General features: G+C 61.7%; 2 protein-coding genes across 2 annotated transcripts; both read left to right on the top strand.

Annotated features, from left to right (window-relative positions):
- Positions 1–2391: 2391 nt before the first annotated feature.
- On the top strand, positions 2392–6744 carry PLICBS_001486 (uncharacterized protein; the record flags this gene model as incomplete). The annotated part of the gene is made up of 3 exons (XM_018317437.2): positions 2392–2769; positions 2871–6478; positions 6528–6744. The coding sequence occupies 3 exons, from the start codon at positions 2392–2394 to the stop codon at positions 6742–6744; spliced, it is 4203 nt and encodes a 1400-aa protein (XP_018182962.2).
- Positions 6745–7509: 765 nt separating this feature from the next.
- On the top strand, positions 7510–9375 carry PLICBS_001485 (uncharacterized protein; the record flags this gene model as incomplete). The annotated part of the gene is made up of 2 exons (XM_018317439.2): positions 7510–8562; positions 8698–9375. The coding sequence occupies 2 exons, from the start codon at positions 7510–7512 to the stop codon at positions 9373–9375; spliced, it is 1731 nt and encodes a 576-aa protein (XP_018182964.2).
- Between the last annotated feature and the right edge of the window lie 1745 nt (positions 9376–11120).

The following is an 11120-nucleotide window of genomic DNA, read 5'->3' as shown; positions in this document are numbered from 1 at the left end:
CCTCTCGTCTTTGTTCATTCCGCTCCTCATTTCTTTGGCCCATCGGCTGCTCCATCGGCCCTGTGGGCACAGGTCGCCGGGTGGCCTCCGAGGCCATGGCACTCCGGCCGCGGCCGTCGACGGACCGGGGCTGCGCTCACCAGCGACATCCTCCGTACCATTTTGAGTTTCGCCGTCAGCGGAGTCTGAGGCGCGGGCCGAACCACCCAGCTCTGGCTGCCAACTCGACGGCCGACTCGACGGCGGCGCCACCAGTTGAGCTTCGACACCTGCCGTTTCCGGAGCGGCGAGTCAGCGAGCACGTGTGGCGGCGATTCAAACGCCTGGCGCTTATCAGATCAAGCGTGGCCCTTTTCATGTCTCTGCCGATCGAACCGTCGAACGTGTGAGAGGCGCATCTGTCTAGGCTACGGCAGCTCTGCGACGTCGATTCAAACAAAAAGGCCCACGGGGCAATGAGGCTCGACTGCTGACCTCCGTTACAGTTCGCATGTTGACACCCGACTGGAAGACGCTGGTCGCGCATGTCGCCCGCGAGATGCCAGACCAACACTCGGCAGAGCATGAGCCCGCCTGCCAGGCCATCGGATCCTGTTTGCCAGGTAGGCACTTCGTACCATGCCCGGTCATTCTCCCTCTTCCCCGCGCACCGCCCGGGCGGACGCCGTGCAACGGTCGGCGGCTCCCACATCTGCCATTGGCCATGAGCAATTACATGTATGAAGGACAGCACAGTGCTTCGTACGAATCCTGAGATGAGACTTCCACCGAACCGGGGAAGCGGTGCGGTGGCGGAAGCATGTCTCGGTCTATCGCCAGCTCACTCCGCAGCGGTTGCTGCATGCGGGCGCGTTTGCATCGAGACGTGGTGCGCGGGCCGGCACGACGCCGTGGAAGATGCGGTGAGCGACGCAGCCACGTTGAATCTACACGGTGCCCGGGCCCGAGGCCGCCAAGTGGTGGCGAGCTTGCCATGTCACGGTAGGCGGTCGAGGCATGTCGTGGCGAGCATCGCGAGCTGCTCACGTGGTGCTGAACGGAACGTGGGTTTGAGTCGGTCAACCCTAGAGTCCCAGACAAAGCAACTCGTGCATTCCAGTGCCAGGAGTGCCCGGCTCGACCCTTGGTGTTTTTTTGGTATGGGAAGAATGTTGGTGCAGCACGAGTATGAAAGGCACCAGTATTTGGACAGCGTCGGGACGCAAGGCAGGATGCTGCGTCACTTGGGCAGGTAAGCATTGGCCGCTTGGTGAATGACTGCATCCGACGTGCAATGTACTTGGGAGTGCTCGTTGAGTCACCGCGCCGCGTGCAGCCTCACATCTGCATCCCGTGGACGACTAAAGCCGGGCAAACAGTGAGGCGATCCATGTCTGCGGCCGCTGGCAGGGGTTTCTTGCAGAGGACTGCGTGCTGCCGAGTATGGCCGGCCAACACCGGACAAGTCGCCGCCCATCCAGGTGATGCTTCCTTGCCGCGGATGCACTCCTCCTCCCAGGTACCGTATTATACAGCACGCACTGTACGAAGCACTGTACGGTCCTTGTACTCCGTACCTGGAGCCGGGTCGCGAGGGCCTAGCAAGCCGACACACTGCCCAGCCGCATCGATCGCGGGGTTTCCAGTCGAGGCAGGGAACACGGCTCGGCGTGCTGTTTGAGGTAACATCGGATGCCCATCCGTGTCGTGGACATGTGCGGCTGTCCCAGCGCCGTGCCAGCTGCCAGCTGCCGGCTGGGGGCGGGATGCGCTGCCCTGGGGTCGCTGGCACAGCTGTGGTGGGGCCCCGGAGCGTCTGCGGTCAAGCCGGGTGCTGCCTGGCCCAGCCGCGTGCCCAAGCTGCCCTCCCGCTGGGCCAAGCTGGGGTGGGAGGGGCGCCCGTCCCATCGCACCGCAATTCACCTCCCGCCTGCGTACAAAGGTACATGCCTTGGCTGCACACGAGCACCGGGGCACTGTGCACCTCGAGATGGTCAGCCGCCCGCCGCTTCCTTGTGATTGCCCAAACTCTAAACAACGTCGAACTGCCGCACCGCAACCACATTCGCAGCTCAACTCGACTCAACCCAACCCAGCGCACACCTGCCTCGCGCCGCTCTCCTCGGGCGCATTCCACTCGAGCATGACCGCGCGGGCTTGAGGTGTCCCGTTAGCGCCGCCGTCGACGCTCGCCCGGAAGCCGCCACTACGAGTGCCGCGAGTAGAATGACCGTCGTGGCGACCCAGTCCACGCTGCCGTCTCCACACCAGCCTCGACACGCCTCCAGCGCCCCGAGGACGTCGACGCACCAACGTCCTCGTACGGCGGCGTCGCATGCGCACGCAGATACCAATCTGCTCCCCCGAAGACCGCGCCCGCCGCCCGGAGATGCAGCAGCAGTAGCAGCAGGCATGACGTTACGATCCGACACCCACGGCTCGCTGCCCTCGGCCGCCACTGTCACCAATGGCGAGACGTCAAGGTTCCGTGCCCAAGGCGACAGCAGCGCCGACAACGACGCCTCCTCCGATCACGACGATAGGCGGCCCTCAAGCGCCCCTGGCCGTAAGAACGGCATCGCGCTCACAGGCGAGGCGAGAGACGATTTTGGGCACGACCGGCCGAAGCGCCCGACCAAGCCCCAGCTCCTGCGCTCAAAGAGCGATTACCGCCCGTCGCGCCAAACAGAAGATGACGACGACGTCGACGACGAGGTCCCGGCCTGGGGAGCCAGGCACGGCTTCGAGGACCATTACCAGTCCGAGCATATAATATCCCAGCTTGTGAATGTAGGTGGCGCCCTTTCGCGCTCTGCACCTGGTGCCGAGCGAGTGGCGAGCGCTTGCGCGCATATGTTTAGTAAGGAGACCAGCTAACCACAAATCTCTAGAATTGGTACATGTACTTTACCGACAAGCGACACGAGACGACCGGGAAGCCCAAGAAACTCGAGTACGAGCTGCAGGACTGGCGTCAGCGGGACCGGCTCAAGACCGTGTCCGCCGCGTTGGCCGTCTGTCTGAACATCGGCGTGGAGCCCCCGGACCAGCTCAAGACAACTCCCGGTGCCAAGCTCGAGGCGTGGACCGATCCAACGGTACCGCCTATTCAAAAGGCGCTCGAGAACATTGGCAAGGCTCTCCAGGCCCAATACGAAACGCTGGCGATCAGAGCTCGCTACAAGCAGTATCTGGATCCGTCCGTTGAGGAAACTAAGAAGTTCTGCGTCTCCCTACGCCGCAACGCCAAGGATGAGCGCGTGTTGCTGCACTACAACGGCCACGGCGTCCCGAAGCCCACCGCCTCGGGCGAGATATGGGTGTTCAACAAGAATTATACGCAGTACATTCCCGTCAGCCTGTACGACTTGCAGCACTGGCTGCAGGCTCCAACGATATTCGTCTGGGACTGCTCCGAAGCCGGCAACATACTCAATAACTATCACCGCTTCGTCGAGAAGCATGAGGAAGAGGAAGAGGAGGCCGCCGCGCGCGACCCTCACTACGAAAAAACCAGCTTCCGCCCATACATCCATCTAGCAGCCTGCGCCGTCAAGGAGAACCTGCCTACGAACCCACTGTTGCCCGCCGACCTCTTTACGGCCTGTCTGACAACGCCGATTGAAATGGCACTATGGTTTTTCGTACTTCAAAACCCGCTGAAGACGAACCTCACACCCGAGCGAGCGAAGCAGCTGCCGGGGCGCCTTCAGGAGAGACGCACCCCGCTGGGCGAGCTCAATTGGATCTTCACGGCTATTACGGACAGCATCGCATGGACCACGCTGCCCCGGGATCTGTTCCGCAAGTTCTTCAGGCAGGATTTGATGGTTGCGGCCCTGTTCCGCAACTTCCTCCTGGCGCAGCGCGTCATGACTGTGTACGGCTGCCACCCGCAGTCTTACCCGGCGCTGCCCGATACCCACCAACACCCGCTTTGGGAGACGTGGGATCTCGCCGTCGACATGGCACTGGCGCAGCTGCCGATGCTGGAGAAGAAGGAGAGCGAGGGAATCGATTACGAATATCACAATTCGACATTCTTCACAGAGCAGCTTACCGCCTTTGACGTCTACCTGACCAGGGGAGACGCAATGGCCCAGAAGCCGCCGGACCAGCTTCCGGTTGTATTGCAGGTGCTGTTGAGCCAGCAGCATCGAGTGAGAGCCCTCATTCTTCTTGGCAGGTTCTTGGACCTCGGTCCATGGTCGGTGCAGCTCGCCCTGAGTATAGGAATCTTCCCATACGTTCTCAAGCTTCTGCAGTCGGCGGCTGCGGAGCTCAAGCCCGTCATGGTTTTCATCTGGGCACGCCTCATCGCGGTGGACATCTCTTGCCAACAGGATCTCATCAAGGACAGTGGATATGGCTACTTTGCCCAGATCCTGAAGCCATCAGAAGGTCTTCCCGTTGTTGACAGCGACGAGCACAAGGCCATGTGTGCCTTCATCCTTGCCATGCTCTGCAAGGACTACAAGAACGGCCAGATGGTGTGCAACCAGATGGACATCATGTCCTACTGCCTCTTCCACTTGCAGAACGAAAGCAATCCGCTTCTGCGCCAGTGGGCGTGTCTCTGCATCAGCCAGCTTTGGCAAGACCTCCCCGAGGCGAAGTGGCGAGGCATCCGGGAGAATGCCTACGTCAAGCTGGCCTATCTTATTCGCGATCCTTGCTGTGAAGTTCGTGCGGCTATGGTGCATGCGATGACCACATTCCTGGGCATCCCTGACCTCACGGACGAGGTGGCGCGCATCGAAGAGTCCATCGCATGGACCATCCTGGACATGGGCACCGACGGCAGCCCAATGGTGCGCAAGGAGTTCCTGGTGTTCCTCTCGCAGTTCATCGTCCGATTCGAGAACAAGTTTCTGGTCGCGGCCTTTGACCAACTTCAAGAAGAAAAGGACTACCTGTTGTTCCCGCCGCAGGACGATGGCCAGGAGCACAAGATGGGCCTGCATTACACGAGACCCGAGAACAGAAACAAGGACGGCACCATCAAGGCCACCTCGCACGGCCTGTCGCACAATACCGTCTACATGGCCTGCTGGAAACACGCGCTTATTCTCAGCGTCGACCCGCACCCAGAAGTGCAGCGCGACGCCACGATTATCGTCGACTACGTGCACAACGCCCTTATCAGTTCTGCAGTCGGGGAGTCGGCGCAGGCCCTGATGCGGGAGATTCAGCTTCGCGCAAACAGGGCGGCACAGCGCCAGGCAGCTACTGCAAGTCAAAGGAACTCGCTGCGAGGAGCACCCAACACTCCCCCCTTGCCTTCGCCGGGCATCCTGCGGCGGACAGCGAGCCTGTTCCTCCAGTCCTTTATCGGCACGGAGGACAAGTCCCGGCCGACCACGCCGTCAAGTCCGGTGCCGCCCAAGTCTCCGTCAGCCAAGGTGCCTGCTGATCAAGTGTCGGCGCCGCCTGAGCAAAACGATCTGTACGGCACCCCTGCATCGTACAACGTCGCGCGCGAACCGCTGTCTGGTGCCTACCAGGCGAGAGATCTCACAAAGCTGCCTACGCTGCCACTGAAGAGCGGATTCCTCGAGTGGTCAATCGAATATTTCCGCGAGCCTCAGATGAAGGCCAGCGAGGCGGACGAGCCTGGAAGCACCGAGTACAACGAACGTCTGTGGCGAAGAGCGCGGAACGAGAATATGCTGCGGGAAACGCAGCCGCTGAAGGCGCTCGCCGGTACGCACAAGTGGAATAATCAGCTAGGCATTGTCAACAATGGTGCCCAGCCTGCGAAGATGACCTTCCATCAGTACGAGGATCACCTCGCGGTGTCAGACGACGGGAACACCGTATACGTGTGGGACTGGAAGAAGCAGGGCCGGCTGAGCAAGTTCAGCAACGGCAACCCCGAGGGCTCCAAGATCAGCGACATGAAGTTTATCAACGAGGATGACCAGGCGTTCCTGCTGACCGGGTCATCGGATGGCGTGATTCGCGTCTACCGAAACTACGACTCGGACAAGAACATTGAGCTTGCCACTTCGTGGAGGGCGCTGACGCACATGGTACCCAGCAACGTCAATTCGGGCATGGTGTTCGACTGGCAGCAGGTAACGGGCAGGGTGCTGGTCGCGGGCGATGTCAGGGTCATCCGCGTGTGGTACGCGGCGCACGAGACGTGCATAATGGACATTCCCGCCCGATCGGGCTCGTGCGTGACCTCGCTTACCTCGGACCAAATGACTGGCAACGTCTTTGTTGCTGGGTTCGGCGACGGAGCGGTGCGCGTGTTTGATACACGACAGCGACCTCAAGACTCGATGGTGCGCAAGTGGAAAGACGAGTCGGACCGCCAATGGATTAAGAGCGTCCACATGCAGCGCGGCGGGCAGCGGGAGCTCATCAGCGCGAGCCGCAATGGCAAGGTCAAGATCTGGGACATCCGGATGGATAAGCCGCTGCACTCATTCCAGACGACACGAGACACGCTGCGAACCGCCAGCACACACGAGCACCTGCCGGTGTTTGCAGTGTAAGTTTTCCTCCTCCTTGCCCACGGGACTTCGCTAACTATGGAATAGGGGAACGTCACAGCACTCGGTCAAGGTGTTCAACTTCGATGGCAACGAGCTGTCGCGGCTCGAGCCGTACTCGAGCTTTCTCCAGCAGACGCGCGGAGGTCCGATCTCGGCGACGGCGTTCCACCCGCACCGCCCGATACTGGGTTGTGCTGCGCGGGGCGATCACCACATCAACCTCTTTACTTGCGAGAAGGCTGAGCCGTTGCACTTTGCGTAGTTCCTCGGCCTCAAGCGTCGAGGACTGGCCGGCCGCTGATGTGACGCAGCGACGACGGCGCTCGTGCTGGCGGGGGCAACCTTGTACACATCCCCAACGGCTTGTATACAATGCACTGGGGCCTCATGCTTCGGCTGGTTTCTGTTGATTTGGGGGCGGTCATTCGGAACGGAGTTCAGGAACAGGAGTTGCGAGACATGTTGCGGTCGTCATGGGAGGCCGGTGAGGCTGCGGCGTTTCCCAGCAGGGCGCTGCTTTTGCTAGACTTGCTTGCTATTGACGAGACGCCTGTATCGAGTAATGAAGAAGCCGCTGGCTGTCCTGCGTGAGGGCAGCGGGGCTATTGCAGCGACTGTCTTGTTGCAACGGCGTGACGGTGGCCTAGCCACTGTGGTGAATGAAGAGTCACGTTTTGATGGAGTGGTATACTTCCGTTTTGGGAACACGGTGTGGGATGCGTGCGAAGACGGCCCCGCCAACCGGAGGCCAGGGCGTCATGGCGGGGTTTGGACGGGATTGCTCTGGTGCCCCGCCAAAGACGCATGACTGAAATTTGTCCCGCCGGTCGAGTCACTTCGACCTCTCTCCTCCCAAGGGTGTCATTGCCACGCTAAAGAGCAGCATCTCGAGCTCATCGTCCTTTCCATTGCCGAACCCAACACAATCGTCTCTCCGTCGGCTAACAAAGCAATTGGCGCCGACAGTCGAATCCGCCCCATAGTCGGCCGCAAGCCCCCTCGAACGAGAGCGATCACACACGAAACCATGACCGCCGAGAACCCCACGCCGCCGCCGTCCCAGTCCGAGGCCGCGGCCGCCAACCCTCCTGCCGCCTCTGCCCCTGCCGCTGATGGCGCCGTGGTCGGTGAGGAGGGCGCCGGCCCGTCCAAGAAGGCCCTGAAGAAGGCCGAGGCCAAGGCCAAGAAGGAGGCCGAAAAGGCCCGCCGCGCCGCCGAGCACCAGGCCGCGCAGGCCGCCGCAAAGGCCGCCGCGGGCAACACCGAGGACCTGGCCAAGGAGAACTACGGCGACGCGACGCACGAGACCAAGGTCGACGCCGAGCGGGTCAGCCTCAAGAACATTGGCGACGAGCACCTGGGCAAGACGATCAAGGTGCGCGGCTGGGTGCAGAACTCGCGCATGCAGGGCGCCAAGATGGCCTTTGTCGAGCTGCGCGAGGAGCGCAACTGGGCCATCCAGGGCGTCGTCGCGGCGAGCCCCGAGGGCAAGCCCGTCAGCCGCCAGATGGTCAAGTGGATCGGCGGCCTGAACCTCGAGAGCTACGTGCTCATCGAGGCCCGCGTCGAGAAGCCCCTCGAGCCCGTCAAGAGCGTGCGCGTCTCCAACTACGAGCTGCACATCGCCAAGTGCTACCTCATCGCCCCGGGCCCCGAGGTCCTGGGCATGGGTCTCGTCGTCGCCAACAAGGCCGTCACCAACTTTGACGATGAGGAGGTGCCACAGGACGCCGCCGTCGAGGAGGCCCGCAAGGGCGTCGAGGCGACGAGCCTCGACAACGTGCCCAGCGCGAGCATGGCCACGCACTTGAGCAACCCGGCCATGCACAAGCGCGCCCCCGTCCAGCAGGCCATCGCCGACGTGCGCATGGCGACGCGCAAGCTGTTCGCCGAGTACCTCGACACGCAGGGCTTCAACCAGTTCGAGCCGCCGTGTCTTATCGGCGCCGCGTCCGAGGGCGGTGCCAACGTCTTTACCCTGCCGTACTTTGAGAAGAGCGCGTGCCTGGCGCAGTCGCCCCAGTTCTACAAGCAGATTGAGATTGCCGGCGGCCGCAAGCGCGTCTACTGCATCGGCCCCGTCTTCCGCGCCGAAAACTCCAACACCCCGAGACACATGACCGAGGCAAGTTGAACCCTAGATGAACGACCGAGTCGTGGTCGATGCGTGAGGCGCGCAGTGAATGTCATGCTAACGCGATTGTGTGTCCTACAGTTCACCGGTCTCGATCTGGAAATGGAAATCGAGGACGACTACCACGAGGTGCGCAACATGCTCGAGGGCGTGCTGCTCTACATCTTCCGCGGCCTCGCCGAGCGGTGCGCCGAGCAGATTGCGCTGATCCGCACCATCTACCCGTCCGAGGACTTCTTGCTCCCCGAGGCCGGCAAGGAGGTGCGCCTGACGTTCGCCGAGGGCCAGGCTCTGCTGCGCGCCGAGGGCCCCGAGGAGTTCCGCAACGTCAGCGACGAGGAGGACATGTCGACGCCGCAGGAGAAGGCACTGGGCGCCATCGTGCGCAAGAAGTACCACACCGACTTCTACGTGCTCGACAAGTTCCCCGAGGGCGCGCGGCCGTTCTACGCGCTCGAGGACCCGGCGGACCCCAAGGTGACCAACGCCTTCGACTTCTTCATGCGTGGGCAGGAGATCCTGTCGGGCGGGCAGCGTATCCACGTGCCGTCGCTGCTGGAGGCGCGGATCCGTAAGAAGGGCATCGACCCGGCGAGCCCGGGCATCAAGGAGTACGTCGACGTGTTCAAGAGCGCGGGCGTGCCCCCGCACGGTGGCGGCGGCATCGGCCTCGACCGCGTCGTGGCCTGGTACCTCAACCTGCCGAGTGTGCACCTGGCGAGCTACTACCCACGCACGCCGAAGAGGCTGCTGCCCTGAGCGGATGCCTGGGTTGACGATATGAGGCGCGCAAAAGGCGCAGGGATGAGTGTCTGTAGATAGAGAGTGAGTGTAGAGGCGAGGGAGAGGAGCACAGACCGGAGGGGGAAAGAGAATAGACCGAGAAAGTCTGGACACACCCACACGCACATGTCTTTACTATGTTGAGTGAAAGAGTGTCGAGGTGTGGCACGCATACGGCGTCCTGCTGCTGGCGGCCATGTATGCCCCGTTCTTTGCAGTTGATCCCCGTAGGTTGATCCTCGAAGCCGGAACGTCAAAGACAAGGCATAAATAAGGCTGCGTCACTGCAGTTATGGCCCCTCCCCACCACACCATACACGGGCAGCACGGCATCTCAAGCCCTACCCTACTTGTCTGATACGGATGCGGATACGGAGACCGGGTGGTTTCTTCACACTTGACAGCGTGTAACAAATCAATCATGCTTTTCCCGGGCCATGGCTTCCCGTCTCCGCGAGGCTACCAAGGGGACGCAGACACACACACACACTCTTGGTGTACCCCACAGATCAACGACGACGACGATGCAGGCAGGGGCGGGGCGGGGCAGGGCAGGGCAAGTCAAGGCAGAGACAAGACATGGCAAGGCAAGGACAAGACAAAACCGTTTGGGCTTGTCGTCGTCTGCCACGAAGGGTGGGTGTGCTCGCTCATCCGTCGGGTCCCCCTGTCTGGCATCCTGGATCGTGAGCTCAGATTATCACTACTACGTACGAGTTCGTATAGAGATGCATCCCCGTTGCGCAACCGGGGGATCACAAACGGGGGCAGTGAGAACTGTCCCGTTCCCCAGATGCCCATCGGCGAACCGGCCACGCCAACGTCACGTCAAAGGTCCGAGGTAAGGTCTTTTTCGTACGAGTGACGGCGGAGAATAACCTGCTCTCGAGCGAGCCCACACGCCGGGATCCCTCCCGTTGTCAGGATAGACACAGACATAGACATACACACGCCAGGGGGGGGGCCATGGGAGGCCCCGAAAATCCCGAAAAGACGTGCGAAAAGGAGGCAAGAATTTCGGAATGTCACAGACGCCGGCCGACATGCACACACCCGCACCCGCACCCGCACCGACATGCCCACTGCCTACTACTGGGGTATCAGGTCGTATCGGCCGGCATTCCCAAGGCGTCGGGTCGCAGATCCCGCCCAGCGGCGCGCGCGGCGGCTAACACCACCCACCCACCATCACCCCCCAACTGCCGCGGCTCTCTTTCCCTCCCTCCGTCCCTCCCTCCCCCCCTCTCTCCCCCGAGGACGAGCGACAGCCGGAGGCGCCGCCCAGTGACGTACGGCCACGCTCTCCAGTTTTTTTTTTTCCCTCTTCCCTTGACGGGAGCCAGGCGGTAGTGTGTGTGTGGTGTAGTGCTATGGTCGTACTTTGAACCATACAGAGGAGCCGGGGGACTGACACCCAGAAAAGGCGTTGCCAAAAGGGGATGTTTAAACCCAATTTCAGCTTTCCGCCTTCTCCGCTGCGGCGCCGCCTCCTCAACGCCCTCTCTTTCCCACGACGGGTTTATTACAGTACGTACGACCATCTTAAGGCTGGTTCCGTGAATGATTTTGCATGTTCGGGCGGCCGCCGAGACGGGGTGGCTGGGCTGGGCTGGGCTGGGCTGGGCTGGCTGGCTGGTTGGCTCTGTTTCCCATCCCTCCTCGAGCCCAGCGACTGGGTGGAAGAAAAGAGGGAGGGACGGAAACGGTTCTCCACCCTGTTG

This window comes from Purpureocillium lilacinum (assembly GCF_023168085.1).
Source record: "Purpureocillium lilacinum CBS 284.36 DNA, scaffold_1, whole genome shotgun sequence".
Taxonomy (NCBI): Eukaryota; Fungi; Ascomycota; class Sordariomycetes; order Hypocreales; family Ophiocordycipitaceae; genus Purpureocillium; species Purpureocillium lilacinum.
This window is presented reverse-complemented; position numbering and strand designations above follow the sequence as displayed.